This window comes from Peromyscus californicus, unplaced genomic scaffold (genome assembly GCF_007827085.1).
Source record: "Peromyscus californicus insignis strain IS unplaced genomic scaffold, ASM782708v3 Scaffold_16__1_contigs__length_79575227, whole genome shotgun sequence".
NCBI lineage: Eukaryota > Metazoa > Chordata > Mammalia > Rodentia > Cricetidae > Peromyscus > Peromyscus californicus.
Window position 1 is genome coordinate 11,102,438 of NW_026294458.1, and position 20,904 is coordinate 11,123,341.

The 20,904-nt window shown below is 46.2% G+C and overlaps 4 protein-coding genes across 10 annotated transcripts in view; 2 read left to right on the plus strand and 2 right to left on the minus strand.

Moving 5' to 3' along the window:
* Window positions 1–6,533, minus strand: part of Iqcg (IQ motif containing G) — a 44,069-nt gene extending 37,536 nt beyond the window's left edge. For 2 of the 7 annotated variants that reach the window (XM_052740371.1, XM_052740364.1), the window contains exons 1-3: window positions 5,697–6,035; window positions 3,288–3,358; window positions 1,418–1,685 (exon numbers count right to left, since the gene is read on the minus strand). In XM_052740371.1, the coding sequence (XP_052596331.1) occupies window positions 1,418–1,685; window positions 3,288–3,295 (276 nt within the window). In that variant the 5' untranslated portion in view covers window positions 3,296–3,358; window positions 5,697–6,035. Of the gene's footprint in view, window positions 1–1,417; window positions 1,686–3,287; window positions 3,359–4,816; window positions 4,921–5,696; window positions 6,036–6,363 lie in introns of those variants that run through there. The other 5 variants (XM_052740367.1, XM_052740365.1, XM_052740363.1 and 2 more) reach the window with 4 other exon arrangements.
* Window positions 6,534–6,662: 129 nt separating this feature from the next.
* Rpl35a (ribosomal protein L35a) lies at window positions 6,663–9,711 on the plus strand. The gene is given in 4 exon segments (XM_052740375.1): window positions 6,663–6,673; window positions 6,878–7,030; window positions 7,912–8,056; window positions 9,645–9,711. Coding segments are annotated over 4 exon segments (333 nt in total). The 3' UTR covers window positions 9,669–9,711.
* A 1,660-nt stretch (window positions 9,712–11,371) lies between these two features.
* Window positions 11,372–13,981, minus strand: LOC128111883 (60S ribosomal protein L31-like). Its single transcript, XM_052740373.1, has one exon. It carries the CDS (start codon window positions 12,529–12,531, stop codon window positions 12,154–12,156), a length of 378 nt encoding a protein of 125 aa, XP_052596333.1. The 5' UTR covers window positions 12,532–13,981; the 3' UTR covers window positions 11,372–12,153.
* A 355-nt stretch (window positions 13,982–14,336) lies between these two features.
* Window positions 14,337–20,904, plus strand: part of Lmln (leishmanolysin like peptidase) — a 57,547-nt gene continuing 50,979 nt past the window's right edge. The window contains exon 1 of the mRNA XM_052739899.1: window positions 14,337–14,423. Within this exon, the coding sequence (XP_052595859.1) occupies window positions 14,337–14,423 (87 nt within the window). The remainder of the gene's footprint in view (window positions 14,424–20,904) is intronic.

Genomic DNA, 20,904 nt, shown 5'->3' on the forward strand with positions numbered 1-20,904 from the left:
TGGAGCTCACTCTGTAGACCAGGCTGGCCTCGAACTCAGGCATCCACCTGCCTTTGCCTCTCAAGTGCTGGGATTAAAGGCATCCACCACTACCACCTGGCAAAAATATATTTTAAAAATTATATTTATGGGACTGGAGAGATGGCTCAGAGGTTAAGAACACTTGCTGTCCTAGCAGAGGACCCAGGTTCGGTTCCTAGAACCCACATTTTGTCTTGAACCATCTGTGACTCCAGTTCCAAAGAATCCATAACTCTCTTCTGGCTTCCTTGGGCACCAGGCATATATGTGGTTCACATACATACATTCAGGCAAAATACCCATACACTTAAAAAAAAAAATCTTTAAAAAAATTACATTTACTTTTTGATTTGGAACGGTCATGTGATCAGTGGGTTTGGAAGTCAGAGGACAACTTATGGAAATCAGTTCTTTCTTCCAATTGTGAGTCCCAGGGATCAAACTCAGGTCAGGAAGCTTGGTAGCACACACCTTTACCCACTGAACCATCTCAGCAGCCTGGCCTGGAACTTTCTAGGTGGAGCAGGCTACTCACACTCCCTGAATCTTCTTGTCTCTGCATGGCCAGTGCTAAGATTACAGACACGAGCTCAGTGGGGCCCGGAAGTCCAAGCCACCATTGAAAATATGATTGTTGACATGGTAACGGGCCCTGATATTTGCAAAAGCAGGGCGCAACATATTCAGCAACAACAGCAGAGTTATTTTTGACTAAAGCAATGCTAAGAGTGTCCAGATGACTTTCCTCCCCCTAGTGTCCTGTTGGCTTTTAGCAACCAAGAGATACAAGATAGGTGGGACCTTTGATCTCAGGAAACTAACACATGATCTCAGTATATGCACAGTGGCCCCACCACAACATCCATAGGATAGGTTCTGGGGCACCCCTGGATACTCAAGCCCCTTAAGTAAAGCTGATGCAATGTTAGCATACAAGCTATGCAAATAGTCTCTATGTTTTAAGTAGGCTCTAGATTTCTTATATCGGCGAATACAGTGTACAACAGTTGTTATATTGAATTGTTTAGGAATGGCGACGGGAAAAAGTCGACGCATCCAGTAAAGACCAAACTTTTCCCAAATATTTTTTAGCAGGGGTTGGTTGAATTCAGAGATCCAGAATCTGTGTCCACTGAAGGTTGTCTGTGCTGTACTTATACGGACTGAGCTTTGGGCCTTTTGGACTAATGCCAATATATTGCAACGGTATAGTGTACTTCCTGAGCTATACGCCACTTTCTCCATTTGGAGTACGGACCTCAGATAACTGTGGTGTGGCCTTTTATCTGACATAAAGGTGCTGCTTCACAAGCTAAGTTTACTGACACAAGTCATACAAATGCTGGAGAGGTCAACAGGAAAGAAAAGGAGCCGGCACCCGGGCGAGGCTGCTGACCTGGCTGACGCTCTGCCTCCTTTCGTACTGCACTGGGATGATGTAGCTTAGGATAGAGAGCTGGTCGATGATGTCCTCCATAACTGCGGAGACCCTCAGCACGTCCAGCAGGGACAGTGAATCTATGACTTCTGCAGGGGTTTCTTCCTCCTCTTCATTTTCTGATTCTTCTTCTATAGCGCCAGGTGGTTCTCCTGTCACTACCACGGTCACCTCAGGGTGCAAAGCTTCTGAAGAGAAGTCCAAGGCTTCCAGCTGGTCCCTAAGGCTACGAGAAAAGACAGATGAAGTCAGAGGTCAATGTGGAAATATGACTGACCCTCAAAAACACAGGCAGCATGTACATTGACCCTAAGTTCACTCTGTCAGAGAACATAACCTCTATAAAAAACAAAGGCAGCTGTTTGCAGGAGATTTTTCCAGAGACCCTTCAGTAGGACCAACCAAAGACAACGTATTGGCTGGCAAAGCCATACAGTCTATGCTGTTTTGCTATGCTAATGCAATTTGAATTTGAGCCACAATTAACTTTATTTGAAAGCACCATATTTAGATGCTAATCAAAAGTGCCTCATGATTACTGAAAGACAGGATATGGGAGCCAGCCTCTAAGGTGGCCCAGATAACTCTTCCTGGTCCTTATGCCTGTGTGTGTGGTTTTCCTGCGCTGAGTAGGGGAAACCGGGAGGGTCTGTAGAAAGGAAGAGTGTGATTTCCAGACAAATGGTAAATAGCATGGCAGCTTCGCCCTCACTCCAAAGGTCACTCCCAGGGAAGCAGCGTGCCTTGTCTGTCATGGGGACACTTAAGCTACCCCTGGTTAGCTTCGACCTTCTGGTTAATACTGTCAACTTCACTGGATCTAGACTCACCAGATAAACCTCTGGACATGGCTGTGGAGGATTTTCTAGGACTGGGATACTTGAGATGGGAAGACTCACCTTAAATGGACTGAATAAAAAGGAGAAATGGAGCTGAGCCTCAGCCTTTATGTCTCTCTCTGTCTCCTGACTGTGGATGCCACGTGACCAGTCCCTCTGCTCCTGATGCCAAGCCTTCCCTCCATAACAGACTCTCCCCCAAAGTGTGAGCCAAAACAAAGCTTTTTATTTCTTCCCTTACACGGCTTCTTCTCCGGTATTTTGTCCCAGCAATTGAGAGGGTTAACGAGCACAGACTCCCATACCAGAACCATTTGCTAAGCTGGTCCCAAACTCCAGACCCACCGGAATTCTGAGATGGTAGATCTTTATATTTTAGGTCATTACATTTGGGGGCAGTTTGTACCTGGCTTTTTCTTTTGGGCCACCAACCAGCTCCCAAATCATGACATGGAAACTTATTGGTTATAAATGCTCGGCCTAGCTTAGGCTCATTTCTGGCTAGCTCTTTTAACTTAAATTAAGCTGTTTCTCTTTACCTTTTGCCTCCAGGGCTTTTTACTTTTCTTTCCTTCTGTATATCTTACTTTCTGTTTCTGGTGTCTGGCTGGCTGGTGGCTGCCTGGCTTCTGGCCCCTGGCATGTCTCTCTCTTTCTCCCTCATTCCCTCTGTTCTTCTCTCCTACTTACTCTCTCTGCCTTCCATTCCCCACCTGTCCTTTCTCTGCCTGGCTATTGGCCCTTCAGGTCTTTATTAGACCAATCAGGTGCCTTAGGCAGGCAAAGTGAAACAAATGCAACACATCTTTACATAGTTAAACACACACCTTTACATCGTTAAACAAATGCAGCATGTAACACATCTTTGCCTAGTTAAAGTAATATTCCACAACAATAGTTTGTTACATAGAGACAGATAATCCACAGAATTTAATTATTACATATCATGTAATACTATAAATACAAACAAACTGGAATTTTGAACACACCCTTCCATTCTTCCTGCGACAGTTCTCTTGCCCTCTGGGGTAGATTTATAATTTCACAAGAATGCAGTAACCTAAAATGGGAAAAAAATGTTATTAGTTCGAGAGAATGCTGAATCCTGTTTTCTTTATTCCCATGTTCTTTTACTAGGAGAAAAAAAATCACAGAATTACAAGAGCTGTGGTTCACCCCCTTCTCCTTGGTAGAGCAGGCACACAGGTCTGCAGGCTTATTCTTGGTTGGATTCATTATTGGTCCTCCAAAACAGAATGCAGTCTTTTGCCTCTTCTTAAGGTAATTTAAGGACAATTTTAGTATGTGTCATTGTGTTCTGATTTTTAATTGGTAATCACTATAAAACAGATTTATTTTGTTATTACTTAATTTTTTCCATTATTCTCTCCTCTATATTGAATTAAAGGAGTCTACCCTGTTCTGTCAGATAACAGAATTTACTGTACTGTGACTTAGAACAATTGAGATTACATTTGAAAAAACTGTTTTTTTTATAAAGATTAATTAATTTTTACGTGCATTGGTGTTTTGCTTGCATGAATGTGTGAGAGTGCTGGATCCCCTGGAACCAGAGTTACAGACAAGTGTGAGCTGCCATGTAGATGCTGGGAATTGAACCTGGGTCCAGTGGGTCCAGAAGGGCAGCCAGTGCTCTTAATGGCTGAGCCATCTCTCCAGCCCCAGAAAAACTATGAATCCTGGAAATCAGTTTAATAAGTTATTATCCTTCAGAGCTGGGCACCGTGGCAAAAGTCTGTAATCCCAGTACTTGGAAAGTGGTGGTGGTGGGGTGCAGAATCAAGAGTTCAAGGCTTTCTTTGGCTTAATATAGGGAGTTTGGGGCCAGCCTAAGCTACATGAGACACTGTCTTTACTGTTAATTTTTTTTTTACATATGTTTGTGTGCCTATTTGTCCCTATATGCACCATGTACATACAGGAGACCACAAGATTCTCTAGACCTGAAATTACAGGTAGTTGTGATGTAGATGCTGAGAATCAAACCCTAGACCTCTTCAAAAGCAATATGTGCTCTTAACCATTGAGTCATATCTCCAGCCTAGTCCCTCTTTGGAAAAAAAAACAAAACAGCATGTGAATCCAGCTCCAGGGTATCTGAGGCTCTCTTCTGACCCCTGAAAGCACCCACATGCACGGGACATACACATGTATGCATAAACAAGTTTTTGGTTTTGTTTTTTCAAGACAGGGTTTCTCTGTGTAGCCCTGGTTGTCCTGGAACTGGCTCTGTAGACCAGGCTGGCCTTCAATTCAGAGATCCTCCTGCTTCTGCCTCTTGAGTGTTGGGATTAAAAGGCGTGTGCCACCACCACCCATCTTCATAAACAGGTTTTTTTTTTTTTTTTTTTGTCGTTGGTTTTTTAAGGAAGTTATCACCTTCGAACATGCCACATGTTCTATCTGCTTGTCGTCCTGGGTTTTTTGTTGGGGGCAGTGAGATGGGGGAGGGGGATCTTACTCTGTAGCCCAGGATATCCTTGTACACACTATGTACCTCTGACTGGCCTGAAACATAAATTGATCTTCATACTTCAGCCTTCCAAGTGCAGAGATTACAGACACAAGAGCCAACATGCCCAGTTTGCTCCTCCATGTAGGCTGCATGAGGGAGAAATTTTTGTTGGTTTACTGCAGCGCCCTCCAAGCCCACACCATTCTCGGTAGTGGTTGGTAGTCATGCAAAACATTACTTGCTGAATAAATGAATGAATCCATCAGTCAGACTCAACTAATGTGCAACAGTTACGAACTGTGAATCTGACTCCACTAAGTTCATTCTCACTCGACAAGTCAAGCAAAGGATGGAAGGACGAATATCTATCTATCTATACATCTATCTCTCACTTTCCTCTTTCTGAGAAGGGATCTCATATGCCTCGGGCTGACTGGCACTCCCTCTGTAGCAGACGATGCTTGAGCATCCAGAATACCGGGATTACAAGCAAGCACCGCGACCCGTGGTTTACCTCGTATGTCTTTGTTGCTGTTGTTTAAAATGGGACCTTGAGGGTTGGGGATTTAGCTCAGTGGTAGAGCGCTTGCCTAGCAAGCACAAGGCCCTGGGTTCGATCCTCAGCTCTAAAAAAAAAAAAAAAAAAAAAAAAAATGGGACCTTGCTATCTAACTCAGCCTGGCCTCGAATTCGTGACGTGATCCTCCTACCTCAGCCTCCGGAACGAGTGCTGAGATTAACGGGCAAGGATCACCATGCCCTGTTTGTTTCTTGAACGACAAAGGTTTAGATGGGAGAAAATAAGAGAGCAAAGAGAAGGGAGCGTTCCCCCTGCCTTTGTGCTCCAGGTTTTTCTGTCCTCTATGGTAGGATCCCAATCTCCATTCTAGGGAGAGGAAAGAAACATTATACTTTTCCTCACCTTTCTACCAGCCCGGCAGGAAGCGGGACCCAAACTAAGGCGTAGCTATGGCAACGCGCAGGCGTCCGTTTTTTTTCCCCTCCCGTAGGACCTTTGCCTTTTTCTTAGTAGACTACAATTTTGCCTTTTTGTTTGTTTGCTCGTTTGTTTCGAAGTAATACGTGTGGCCGCTTGCAGAGATGAAAGAACGGGAGAAGAGAGTAAAGTTCCGGAGCGTGGCTCGGCTGAGTCGAGCCTCTTCCCCGACCCTGGCGCTCCGGCGCAGTGCAAGCCGCCTAAGCGCGGAGAGGGGCGGGGCGTGCCTCCCACAAGGCCGCGCGGCGGGCCCGCCCGCCCTCTTTCCGCCATCTTGGCGCCGGTGAAGGTGAGGGAGGTCCCCGCCGCGGAGCTTTGCGGGCCGATTCCCGGGGTGGGTTGGTCGGCGTCGCTCACCGAGGCCCCCCCCCGACCCCGAGCGCCATGGATTTCTGGGGGTTCCGGGAAGAGGGGGCGCGGGATGGAGGAGATGAGGGGCCGATGGTGTCGAGGCCCCCCGGTCCTGGGGAGGAGAGTTGGCTAGTCTAGCGGCTGGTCCTCGGGCTCCGGACGGGAGAATGGGCACAGCGTGCCCGTCTTGCTCGCCCCGGAAGCCGGTTTCCCCGCTCAGAGCCGGAGCTTGCGTGCTCACCTCACGGGGTCTCTGGGAGTCAGCTCTTGAGTGGCTCTCCCCCCGCAGCCAGCCCCCTGCCCACGTTCCGGAGTAGTTGGTGGTCAGTCACTCTCAGCAGTCCGAGCGTTTTCCCGGGCCCGTGCTTCCGTGGATGGTGTGACAGGCGTTGAGTTCCCAATCCTTGAAAGGTTACTGAATTCACCCAGCGCGCTGAAGAACGGGAGTTGACGTGTCGGGGAACGTGCTGCTGCGTGGCTTTAATTCGCGATCTTGTTTGTTTTCAGGCCTGCTGGGAACAGGACTTCTAAAAGGCAAATATGTCTGGAAGGTACGCGACTCCGTACAGTTGCTTTTTACGGGATTTTCATCTTCAGATGTGAAGCCCACGTTGAAAATAACGCGGGAGGGGAGCAAGATCTTTGCGGTGGATGGCTGGAGTAGGAGTTCCTGCAAAACAAATCGTGGTGGTTTGCTAAAAGCTCAATGAAAAGTTGGGGTAGTTTACTCGTAATGTTTATCTTGTGTGTCTTAGGCTTTAGTGCAAGGCCACTTTTGCTGGCTATAAGCGAGGTCTCCGGAACCAGAGAGAGCACACAGCTCTTCTTAAAATTGAAGGTGTTTATGCTCGAGATGAAACTGAATTCTACTTGGGCAAGAGATGTGCTTATGTGTATAAAGCAAAAAAGTAAGTGTGTTTTGGTGCCTTTTAATTGCTAGTTGATTTCTTCCTCATTTTTCTACTGAAAAAGCAGAGATGTTGGTGAAAATTTGATGCTGTTGATTCTGGTTAGAGACCTTGAAGAACTTTATCGGGAATTACAGAAGAATCCTTTTGTCGGTGGTATTCAATATCGGCAACATTGGCTCTTAGAAAAATTACAGTTGTAGAAAGGCCCTGGGTTCAGTGTCTAACACGGTTAAAAAGGATTACAGCTGTTAATAACCCCCTTCCACCAAAAGGCCTTACAGAATACTTTTCAAAGTATCTTGATTCATTTCAATTCCTTAGGCTGTTTTTGTGTGTCTTTTTTTTTAAAAGCGTGTGTGCTTTAAGATGGATACTGCAGTGGTTCTCTTGTCCCTCTCATACTGGGAATTGAACATAAAGCCTTAGACACACTGATACGTCATGAGTATGTTTAAAACCCCAGTGATGCATGCCTTTAATCCCAGCATTTGGGAGGTAGAGTAAGGGGAGTGTCTCTGAGTTCCATGCCAGCCAGGACTCCAGTGGTTCATTACATCCAGTTATACTCAGTTCTCTGGTGACTTGTGCAGCCAAGTCTCCATTTTTTTTCTTTTAGCCCAAGTGAGCCTCATCCCAGTATCTTTAAAACTTTTCATGTTTTTTAGAACACGCAGATCCTTTGTCCTTAGTCATAGTCCTATAAAAATTGTTTGGCGTGTATGAACTGCTGAATGAATATTCTATATATGTTTTTTTCAATTTCTCGGGGGATTCTGTGGGGGAAAACTAGAGGTGAAGGCCCCTAGTCCTAGGAAATAACTGAATTGTGTCAAGTTATGTTGGTGTTGGCTCTCACACTTGTGTCCTTTAAAAACCAGCAACACAGTGACACCTGGAGGCAAACCAAACAAAACCAGAGTGATCTGGGGAAAAGTAACCCGGGCCCATGGAAACAGTGGCATGGTTCGTGCCAAATTCCGAAGCAACCTTCCTGCAAAGGCCATCGGACACAGAATCCGTGTGGTGAGTACAAATAGCAACATAAATGGCTAAATAAGTTCAAGGGGGGATCTTACTGCCTACCTCTAAAGATTTTTGTGAGTGTAAAACTGCTATGAATTAGTGACCTAAGGGAAAGGTGTTACAGAAGCTTAGAGTGTTGGCAGAGTGAAGCCCCGTGAAGGTAGGTGCTCCGATGAATTGTATGAGTTTCAGGTTTTGCTAAGCTGGCTGGCAAGAGAAATACCTTGGACAGGATTTTGCTTGTGACTTTGAGACAGGTCTTACTGTAGCTTTGGTTGGCCTGGGACTTGTTATGTAGGCAAGACTATTTTGAAACAAGGTCCCACTGAGTAGTCACTCTGGTCTTGAAACTCGCCCTAGCCCAGGTAGGCCTTGAACTTAGAGGTCCTCCTGCCTCAGCCTCCCAAGTAGCTGGGATTTTAGGCCAATGCTACCAGGCTCTTCTTACATCATACATGTTTTGGGGAGTGGGGGGGGGTGTTATGATATGTTTTGCCGTGTCTGTCATGTCTATACCCCAGAATATGTGGGAAGCATGCTCGTTCTAGGTCTCAGGACTTGGACCCTAGTCTTAGATTTAAAATGATGAGATTTAGCTGGGCATGGTGGTGCACAGCTGGGCCAGCCTGGTCTACAGAGCAAGTTTCAGGACAACCAGGGCTGTTACACAGAGAAACCCTGTCTCCAAAACCAATAAAAAAAAAAAAAAAGAGGTGATGTTTTTGCCAATTGTTTTTTCTTTAGTTAGTGTCCATAGGTACACTATAATGGTGATAATGTTAGACTCAGTGCCACCATACCTGGCTTTATATTTTAGGGCTGCTATTTTACATTTATGTGTATGTATATGGGCACGTGTGTCACAGCAGTATGTAAAGGTCAAAGGACAATTTTGGGGAGTCAGCTCTTCCATTATGGCAGGCACTTCTGAGAAATCTAACTCCATGTGGTCAGACATGGTGTCGAGTGTCTGTACACGCTGAGCCATTTCACCTTCCCTTGCAAATTTGTGTTAGGGTTTTGAATGCTGTTTGAGGGGCTGGGGGTGATAGCTCAGCTCGGGGCCTGATTATAGCTAGAATTCATAACACCTTGTGCTGAAGTGTGGAGAGGGGGCTGGTTCTTGGGGCTGGGAAGATGGCTCAGGTGGTACAAGCTTGCTGCACAAGAGTGAAGTCCTAAGCTCTTTCCCCAGAAGCCACATAAAAATTCGGGCGCAGCGGTGTGTCTGAAATCCTAGCACTGGGGAGACAGAAGGTCCTTGGTGTTATGGGACAGTCTGTAAACTCCAAGTTCATTGGATGAGAGACCTTCCTATCTCAAAACGAGGTGAAAAGCCTTTGGAAAAAATGAATGAGCCACAAGTAGATGAGTGTGTGTATATATAAAGTGAGTGTTAGTACCTAAGCCTGTTTCCTAAAGGCCAAATGCTGTTCAAACTAAACTTCCTTACTGTCAGGATATAAATCACCAGGGACATTTTGGGATGAGTAATCAGGTAATGGGATATTTATCCTCATCGTATATTCAATGATTTGTAAGTTTATTAACATCCACCTAATGTTTTTATGCTTTTCTTTTTCCCCAGATGCTGTACCCTTCCCGGATTTAAACTAATGAAAGAAAATAAATAAAAGTGGATTTGTGCTCTTGTATTTTTTTTCACCAGAACGTCCCTAAAAGTTTCCCTATGTTTAAGGTGGTGGGAGTTGTCCAGCATTTTCAGTCAAGGAAATTCTATGTAGTGGTCAGTATTGGGCAGAGACATGTTTAGAAGATACGTTGTCACCAGGTGGTGGCGGTGCACACCTTTAGTCCCAGCTGAGGAGCTAAAGGGAGGCAGAGGCAGGTGGGTCTCTTAATAAGGCCAGCCTGGTCTACAGAGTGAGTTTCAGGACAGTCAAGGCTACACAGGGACCCTGTCTCAAAAAATTAAAAAAAGTGTTGCTGGATGAGGTGGCATGCACCTTTAATGGCGGTGCTTGTGTTTGAGGCTGGCCAGGACTGTAGAAGTTTTATATACCTTACTGCTGGGTAGTGGATGGGTGAGTAAGCTTTGGGAAAGTGAAGGAAGCATTGAATCGTCTTAGGCCTGGGGTGGAACTCTGAAACACTTGGAGAGCTGGGCCTGGGCGCTGTGGGTGTGGGGTGAGGTGCCGGGATGGACAAGTGCATACTTGTTCAGTATAGATCCGGGGAGTGTAAGGAGTCGAGAGGGATCTGAACGGGGCTTAGGTATTTGCCCCGTTCAGATAAGCTGGGACTGGTTGGGTGGGAATACCGGGTCAAGCTGTTACCACAATTTTTTATACCTTAGGAAAAGCCGTTGAAAGACTTGGTTTTATTTTAAAGTGCAGTGCGGGGTTGATAGTAGCGTATTTACAAGAAAGTAAGTAGGGTTCCAAACACAGTTTTGAGGATGTGCTGGAAATAGGAAGGCAAGCTGTGGCTGGGTTGCTAGCAAGCCCTCTCTCTTGTTAACCAGTCTTTGGATTGTAAATGTCTGCAGCTGCCTGAGCCATTAACACTTGGTGAAAAGCCTCGTGAATCCTCTTCCCACGCTACATTTTCCTTTGACATTAGGGGAAAAGACTGCAGTTAACATTCTGCAAGTCCTGGTTGGGAGTGTGGTCTCCAAAGGAGTGTCAAAAGGAACTTGGGAGGCAGTGGGTCAGCTATGACCTCCATCAGATCAGATGTAGGTTAGCTCACTAGATCGCTAAGGGAATTCACATTGTAAAAATCTGGGTTTCAAGGGTAGGAAGTGCCAATTTTGGGTTTATTCCGATGAAAATTGTTTTTCCAAAAAGCCAGCAAAGCAGCTTGTGTTTGTGGTTCAGTTACAATATGGTCAGCAACCTCGGGAATAGAGAAATTTGTATTTTGAAATTTGAATTTGTATTTTGTAAGCTGTTGGGGAGATTGTATCAGAACAGCAGGTCCATCTCAGAATGCTTAGTAGATCAGTTTCAGGACCTGGGGCCGAGAACGACATTGCTGCATTCAGATCGCAGTTCTCACAAATGGTGTCTCTACACTCTACTGACAGAACTGGACGGCAGCTCAAGAGAGACTGCCAGGAACACAGTACCCGCTGTAGTTAACCTGGGCATCCGCTTACCTCACGCACTTCTGTCTGAAGTGGGCCGTTCCTTACTGTCCCCTGCTAATGCTGGCGCGGTGACAGACTCAGTGCTATACAACAGTGCCTTTCCAAGGTGTGCTGGTGTGGGTTTGTCTTAGTTTTAAGACATCTTGGAATCCGTGATTACTGTCTGAGTTCTGTAGAGTTTTGTCCTTTTGTACGTACGTACATACGTACACACACACACACACACACACACACACACACACACACACACACACACGGTCAGGCTTAAAGCCAGGTGTGGTGATACACACCTGTAATCCCAGCACTTAGGAAGCTGAAACAGGATAGGCTACATAGCAAAACCTTGTCTTTAAAATAAAAACCAACAAACAAAACCACCACAGAGGCTGATGTGTGGTCTAGACCAGCAAGGGTAGGTTCCTAGGAAACATCCACAGAGTTGATGTGCATGTGGAAGTGCCGCCTCTGAGTGGTGTCTAGACCACTGTGCACCTAACTAACCACTTGCCCTTGGCTTGGGCCTGGGTACCGCTGAGCAGACAGCAGGGATTTGGCCCTGGAGGAAGTTTCCCACCCAGAGCAAAGTACACACAGATTTCATCTTTTTGTTGTTGGTTGGGTTTTTGGTTTGGTTTGGTTTTTTGGTTTTTCAAGACAGGGTTTCTCTGTGTAGCCCTGGCTGTCCTGGAGCTCGCTCTGTAGACCAGACTGGCCTCAAACTCAGAGATCCGCCTGCCTTTGTCTCCCCAGTACTGGACTTAAAGGCGTGCACCACCATTGGCCGGTGCAGATTCATTTTAAATACAGCTTCTCTGTAGTTGCAGAGTTATTCAAAGTATTAATTCAGAACGTTTAGTTTTATTAGCAAATCAGCATTAAATAAAAAAGAAAGTACTTACACTCAAGTAATTGCCTCAAAAACAAATACTTGCTGTATTTTCTTTTTTTGAAGGTAGTTCTCCAACTTTATTTGACACTCTGCAGCTTAGTTCTCATCCACATTGACTGACTGTAGATTTTTGAATGTGGTAACAGGTACGTAAGTTACCAATGTGTAGAGCTTGTTTGGTGAGTCCTCATCCTCATTACGTTTTCTGGACAAATGTACACGGATACGGTATGGAACATTCCTTATTCCTTTGGCCCAGACGGCGTTATTGAGCCTAGTATCAATGCGCACATCTGGAGTACCCATCTCCTTCATGGCAAATTTCCGGATTTCTTTGAGTGCCCTAGGGGCACGCTTCTTGAAGCGCACTCCACAGATGCGCTTGTGGATGTTGATGGTGTGTTCTCGGGTCACCACCTCGCTGATGGCAGAACGGCCCTTCTTCTTCTCGCCACCCTTCTTTGTGGGGGCCATTCTGCCCGGCCCAAGTTGGAAAGCCTTACTGTATTTTCTTGTTTGGTTTTCTGTTTTAGATTTTTTTTTTTCTGAGACAAGGTTTCTGGTTTCTCTGTGTATCCCTGACTGCCCTGGAACTTGCTCTGTAGACCAGGCTGGCCTCGAACTCAGAGAAGAGATCTACCTGCCTCTTTAAAGGTGTGTACCACCACCAACCAGCTCTTGCTGTATTTTTATTACAATCCATTTTGTAATTCAAGTGATACAGCATGTAGTAGAGCACTCCTGTAACCCTCAAACTGGAGTGTAAGGCCAACCTGAGCTATACAGCAAGACCCTTTCTCAACTAAAAGCAAAAAAGTGAGTTTTACCCAGGCATGGTGGCACACACCTTTAATCCAAGCATTTGGGAGGCTGAGACAAAAGGATCTCTGAGTTTGAGGACAGCCTGATCTACAGAGCGTGCTCCAGGACAGCCAGAGTTACAGAGAGAGACCTGTCTCTAAATAAATAAATAGGTAAATAAGTAAGTAAGTAAATAAATAAATAAATAATTTTGGTGAGAAGAAAAACTAGTAAGTGTCATGCTAAGATTTGCCTTTTTCTTACAAGAGTAGCAAGATGGATATATCCAACTTCCTACCCAAAGGAACAATCACTTTTATGGATCAGTTACTAAGATGTGAGTAAGTTTACATAATAGTTCTCCAGCATGACTTAATGCGCTGAATTTTACTATATGAAATACTTTACTTTTTCAAATATAATTTTGTTTTGTTTTGTTTTGTTTTTCAAGACAGTTTCTCTGTGTACCCTTGGCTGGCCTCAGGCTTGCTTTGTAGACCAGGATGGCCTTGAACGCACAGAGATCCACCTGCCTCTGCCTCCCAAGTGCTTGGATTAAAGGCATGTGCCACCACTCACCTTTCAAGTACAGTTTTTAAGACAAGATCTCACTTTGTAGCCCAGGCTGACCTTGAACTCGAAGAGACCTGCCTGGCTCTGCCTCCTAAGTCCTAGGATCAAACACACCCAGCTAAAATACAATTTTTAGAATCTGATTTTCAACTAATTTAGGTTTACCCTTCCACAAATTACCCAAAGTAGAGAAATGTTTCTTAAACCCATGTAACTCTGAGGGCCGTGGCTTACAGAATGGAGCTGTGGCACAGGTCCTGGCCCCTCCCTTTCCTGCAGTTAAGGTCATCAGGGAACCATGGTGTGTCCCAGAGGGTCCACTGTGAGTGCTGTTCTCCCTTGAGCCGTAGCTTGGTGTAACTTGGCCTGTTTTCCACGTTTCCTGCTCTGTAAGTCTGCCCTGATCTTTGGGCTGTTCCTCCTGCTGTGTGACTGTGTGTCACCTGTCAGTCTTCCGCTTTTCCAGACGTTCTGTATGGACCTTCAACTGTTAATAAAGTACCCCTAAGTGTGAGACACCGTCAGCGTCTGTGTCTGCCTCCTTTAGCGGGTGGGTTTCCCGGGAACTTTACGGATCTCACTTGGTTGTTCCGGGGTGGGGGTGAAAGTTCCTTTCGGCTCTGTAATGTTCACCTCTTTTCTGTTTGTTTTGTGTTACGTTGTCCCCTTTCAGGAGCAATTATGTTTGCCTCTGCACATTTTAGAAGAGAAAGGGTTGAGCCAGGTCGCGGTGACCGTCCAGGCCCTCCTGGAGCTTGCCCCACCCAAGCAGCAGCAGCAGCAGCAGCAGCAGCAGCAGCAGCAGCAGCAGCCGCCGCCGCCGCCTCCACCGCCACAGCTGTCTGCTGTCTGAGGACTCCCAGGCCCTGGGTGGTGTTGGCACAGCCAAAACAAGGAGCGGGAGGATGCGATTGCCGGCGCCGCCTGCTCAGACGGCTCAGACGGAGCCCTGTGTGTTCCTAGACGCGGTCTTCACGATTCCTGCCAGGAATGTTTGCTTCACTTCTCCATTTTAGGGGAGATTAAACCCATTTCCACTAGTTTTTGTTTTTAATGAGGACACAATTTTCTTCAGTGGAACTTTCGTTACTGAGGACCCCACCTGGAAGCCTAGGCTGGCTATGCCTTCTTCGTGGGGAGCAGGCTCATTTTTCATGCCAGAGCCAGCAGCTTCCAAGCCGGGTATTTAGCTCTCTCAGAGGACAGACATGCCATTATCTTTCCCAGTTCCTGGATGTCTACAGCTCACTGGTTTCCACAGTTGAGCTTCATTCTCCTGGAGCATTTGTGAAATCCAGATTTGCATCAAAGTTTTGGCTGTGGCCTGGGAACCTGCATTTGAGCAGACATTGTAGTTGTTCTCAGGCAGTAGAGACCACTGTTCCAAGACACGTAGTTGTGTGGTTTGAGGGTCCTGCCCCGCTGCGTTTCCAACTGCATTTATATCAAAGGCTGTGTTATGATGACTTGGACAGTTCTGTCAAAGAAAACAAAAATAATAGAGAAGCCCTCGATTCTGCACAATCTAACAGGTATTTAAACCAACGTCCAGGCCTCTCCCCAGCCCTGCCCACTACCACCCTATCTTTTTCTAGAGGGTGGTTCTGTGCATCACCCTGCTATTTCCTAAACACAGAGACACACTCCACTCACAGTTCTAAGCTATAAGGTATAACGTTCTCAACAGTGTTTGCATGTGACTCAGTGAGCCATGCTGATGCCAGGGCACCTGAACTGGGCACGGCAGGTGCCCTCCCAGCTCCTGGGACCCTGAAGGAGAGCCGCACTCTTACATCCTCTCTCTCCTCCAGCTCCTCCCCACACCCGCTGCCTGTGCCTTACTGCACAGCTGTGAGCAGGGCACAAAAGGGCCCAGGGATCCAACACAGCGTGGGCGGGCGTCTTTAGTTAAATTTAAGCACAGAAGTTTTCCCTCCCCAGAGTTTGCATACTTTTTAGTTCTTAGTTGTCTCTTTGGTGTTTGGTGTGGCAAATAGAGTAATTTCATAAAGCTGTTTAATAGGGCTTTTCTGTATAGTCGTTCACTTTTATGGGTTTTCTTCCCAAGGCTTGCATTTGAGAACAGTATTGACCCTGTGCAGCATCTAAAAGTAATAACTTTGATACTGGACCATGGTTCCATCCCCAGCACCACCTAAAATTAGGTGCAGAGAGGCAAACGAGCCTGTAATTCCAAACATTCCAAAAGTGGAAGCTGGGTGGTCAGGATTTGGCAGGATGCTAGGTAACTGCAGCCCACCTGGGCTGTAGTAGACTGTGCTGAAGAGCTGCCTCAGCAGTTGAGGGCCCTGGCTGCTCTTGCAGAGGGTCAGGGTTCAATTCCCAGCACCCACATGGCAGTTCATAACTGATGCCCTCCAATGACTTCCTCAGGTACCAGGCATGTACATGGTACACATACATACATGAAGATAAAACACTCATACATGTAAAAATTTTTTTTAAATATCCTTCCTCTAAAAGTGACTTTGAACAAAATCATTTTAAGTATCTAGTGAAAATAATTTCTCCTTGTTTGTGCAGAGAAGTTTTTATTAGAACATTGCTACAGAACATTGCTACTTTATCCAAGTTTAGAAGCATGTAACAGCAGCCGGGCATGGTGGCACATGCCTGTAACTCAGGAGGCTAGGGCAGGAGGATCGTGAATTTGAGGCCAGCCTAGGCTACACTACAAGACCTTATCTCAAGGTGAGTATATCATCGTAGCGCATCTGGGCTCCCGCCCAGCCCGCAGGCTCCTCCCGAGCGGAAGCAGCAAGGCTTCTTCACCAGCTATGCTGCTGGGCTGGCACACTTTCCTTCTAGTCCACATTAAACCTCAGCATCATTTCCACATTCTAGATCGCAGTATTGTGTAGAAAATGAGTCCAGAAGACTTACGAGGGTTCCCTAGAGTAAGTCGACCTTGCACCGTGTGGTAGCACATGTCTTTAATCCTAGCTTTTGAGAGGCAGAGGAGGTGGATCTGGTCTACACAGTGAGACCCTACCTCAGAAAAAAAGAGGACATTTTAACATTTTAATTTTTCATGTGAGACCTTATGTACTTATCAGGCTAATTCAGATTTAATTATTAGGAAACATTTGCACAGTTTGGGCTGAGGTTGTTACAGGTTTTCTGAGTCAGCATATAACAACAAATCAGGTTTTCTGTTGGTCTTTTGTGACTTCATATGTCTGTTTCTAAGTTGAAGAACAATTCATTTTGATATTTAACCTTGCTAGAGACCCCAGTGTAGGATAGTTAGTCTTGTCATAGTCCCCTAACCAGAACTGGCTACCTTACCAGTGCTGAGGATGGACAAGCCAGGTGCCTGCCCAGCCCTACCCTGCCCCTACAGAGATGTCACGTCAGCAGTCTCCAGGCTCTCAGAGGCATCTCTGCCTAGCACTCGCACCAGGATCCTCCTGTAATGAGCGGGTCTGAGGGACTCACGGAGGAACCCTTGTATCTGGCTAGAACAGACTAGAAAAGGTGGATCAGTGGGTGGTTTCCAACCCAGCCGCTCTGTAAATACACCCTTGCAGCTCATCAAGGAGCCTGTAATCTGGTCTCCTCTAGTCAGCAGTGACTAACAACGCGCTATGCTGATGAGTTGGAAGAGCTAAGAAGAATTTAGATGGTTGTAGAAATGAAGGAAAAACTCGTGTAGAAGCCTTTTATATACACATTGCAGTGAGGTGCTTACAGCAGATTTGACTTCTGAAATGTTACACACATGTAATTAGTAAAAGGTTTTGTAAACATTGTCCTATATTTGTATGTCTGTAAATACACTGTGTAAGTTTTAAGTATAAATATGTCAATACCGTGTATGTTATTTTAAGTTGCCTGTATGCCATCTTATATGTGGACATTAAAATAAAAGCCAATACTTCAGCAGCATGTAATAAATAAACACTTGCAAATGTTCAAGCCTAAAACTTGTTTCTTTAGCAAAGACAAGTCAAGGAAAGGGCATCTGTCTGGCTGGCTCACTGAGGGGACGACTCTTGTTAAAACAGCCTTTGAGAGGGCTGGAGAGATGGCTCAGAGGTTAAGAGCACTGACTGCTCTTCCAGAGGTCCTGAGTTCAATTCCCAGCAACCACATGATGGCTCACAACCATCTGTAATGAGATCTGGTGCCCTCTTCTGGCCTGCAGACAGACATACATGCAGACCAAACATTGTATACTAAATAAATAAATCTTAAAAAAAAAAAAAAAAAAAACAGCCTTTGAGGTTAACACCTACTTTTTTTTTTTTTTTTTTTTTTTTTTTTTTTTTTTTTTTTTGTTCTTCGAGACAGGGTTTCTCTGTGTAGCTTTGGAGCCTGTCCTGGATCTCGCTCTGTAGACCAGGCTGGCTTCAAACTCACAGAAATCCGCCTGGCTCTGCCTCCCGAGTGCTGGCATTAAAGGCGTGCGCCACCACCGCCTGGCAACAACACCCACTTCTTAAGGAGGCACAGGTAGTGAGGTAGCAGGATTAGACGGCTAATTCAGGTGGAGCTATAGTGCAGTCGTAGTGTGCCTACTGGCATGCATGAAGTCCTGGCTCCATTCCCACACTGCATAAACACCTGCAATCCTAGCACTTTGGAGACAGGGCAGGAGGTTCAAGGCCAGCCTGGACTACATAGTGAGTTTGAAACCAACTTGAGCTGCATGAAGTCTCAAAAAGTTAAATGGGTTTAATTCGTGAATTAAGACATAAGACACATTAAGGTAACTTTCCTCTCAGAAATAACCAGTTGAGGGCTAATGAAATGGCTTATCAGGTAAAGGGACTGGCTGCCAAGCCCAGTGACTTGACTTTAATCTTAGGGACCCAAAGGAGACATAGGAGGAGACAGTTGTTGAAAGCTGTCCCCCTGTGACCCCCACACATGAGTTGTAGCATGCACATGCATACATGTTTGCATGCACACACTAAATACTTTTTTAAATTTAAAGAAGCAAGCTAGGCATGGTGGTGCATGCCTTTAATCCCAGTACACAGGGTGGCAGAGACAAGCAGATCTCTGAATTCAAGGCCAGCCTGGTCTACACAGCGAGTTCCAAGATGAGCCTGGCGACCTGAATTTGAGCCCGAGTACCCACAGAAAGGTGGAGAGAACCGAGTCCACGGAGCCGTCCTCTGAACTCTGCACGTACGTACATCAGCACACATCATGCACACATGCGCAGGAGGAAGGGGGGCGGAGTGGAGATACACGAGCCAGCGGCGCCGAACTGAAAGCTCTAGCGGTCCAAGATGTTCGCTATTGGCTGGTCACAGCAGGAATGAGCCAGGAAGTAGAATGCCGGTTTAAGGGAAAGCCGCAGCCCAACTTGGCCGTATGCCGCACAGGCCAGTTTCACCTATCTTGTTTCTTTAAGTCGGAATAGCCCAGATGATGGGCATAGTTGTGTCTCACTTGGCCAAAATCTCTTGGAACTAACCTTCTGGGACCCGTGTCCCATCTTTACCACTAGAGGACTGTGTATCCCCACTCCATCTCTCTCACATTGGCCACTTCCATCTTTATCCCCAGAAAAGTTGCCGGAGCAGCTTATGTAAGAGGTGTATTAGATGCCATCCCCCGATACCACCAACCCTAGACTGATAGTAGCCCTGTGAGACAGTCGAGAACCAAAGTTTATTAACTACCATGTGCATACATATGCTAAGTGATAACCTTATATTCTCACTGAATTCTCACTTTTGTTTATAACAGTTTTTCACTTTAATCATATGGCATTAAATCAGACTCAAATATTACAGAAGTTTTTAGTCCATCACTATAAGCTGATGAACTGTTTTCTGATGAGAATGTTCACAAAACTATTCAACATGTCTTCCCCCAATCCACAGTCTGAAGAGGCCCTACAGCCATGGGATAGCCCCCATTCGGGGTTTGAAAACTAGGGTAACAGGCCTGGGGACCTCCCTAGGCGTCCTGGGTGAAGATCTTCATCACGGGTGTCTCTTGAGACCAGACGAAAGAACAACAGGTACTTGTCACTCCTCACTTCTTGCCTCTCCGTTTATCCTTCTCCTTGCCTTTGGAATCTTTGCCGTCATCTTTCCCTTTCTTGGGCATTTTGAAACCTCCAATTTCCTTCCGGACCACTGTACCTCGCCACCAGGCCTGGAGCTGGAAGACAGAAGGGAGGCAGTTCATCTCAATGTGCCCAACAGCACTGTGCTCTTGCTACACAAGAGAGAACCCACGGTCGTTAGTGTTTAAGGAACATCACTGAGACATGGCAAGTGGCCGGGCTGCTGTCAGTATGGCTACCCTGTTGTTGCTGGCCGAGAGTGAACATGCAGTGTGCTGGGCCCCGTTTTCCATCAGACTTAGAGCCCCAACACTTCAGGGCTTGCTCCTTTGGTGAACACCTCACACCTCACAGCCATTGGCTGTAAAGGGAATGAATGTCTGCTGCTTGCACTGAGGGCCAAGCTGAGACGTCTCAGTGGTTCATGGTGTATCACATCTTTAGGGAATGTCTGTGAGTGTGATGCAACTGTTCTGAACAATCAAAGTTATCAAATCAGCCTCGCCTTGCCTACTGAGAGCATGTGAATCCACTAGTGAGAACAAAAGCAGTCTGCTCAGTTCTTCACTCTGAATGGAATCTTGACAGACGGAAAACATAACAAGCTGGACCAACATTTGCTAATTATACACTAAATGTTCCTAATAGGAAGATCAATGATGAGTTTGGATACCTGGTCCGGGAAGTACTCTAAAGTTCTCATTTTGGACTTGTGGTTGTGGCTCAGTGGTGAGATGCTTAGAGGCCCTGGGCTCAAAACCCAGTACCACAAAACGGAACAGAATACAGCCTTGTATGGTGGCGTACACCTGTATTTCCAGCACACGATCAGTGGAGTTCACAGACAGCCTGAACGACACAGGCAGAACTTGCTTCCTCCTCTACATCTCAAACTCATTCCCCACAGGCCCCTGAAGGATGCTCTTCCAGGCAGCTCTACATGGCAAACTCATTCCCCGCAGGGCCCTGAAGGATGCTCCTCCAGGCAGCTCTACATTGCAAACTCATTCCCCACAGGGCCTGAAGGATGCTCCTCCAGGCAGCTCTACATCACAAACTCATTCCCCGCAGGGCCCTGAAGGATGCTCTTCAGGCAGCTCTACATCACAAACTCATTCCCCGCAGGGCCCTGAAGGATGCTCTTCCAGGCAGCTCTACATCGCAAACTCATTCCCCGCAGGCCCCTGAAGGATGCTCTTCCAGGCAGCGTTTTGCAAACCAACTGCTATCTTTACCGTTTTTGCTTTAAGCATTTTTCCAGGGACTGGAGAGATGATCCAGCAGTTAAGAGCACATAAGCTCTTGCAGATAGCTTGAGTTAGTTTCCCAATATCCACAAGATCTGGAAGTTCACAGCCATCTGTAACTCCAGCTCCAAGGGATCTGATGCCTCTCTGGGCCTCAGATGCACCTGAGTGCACATA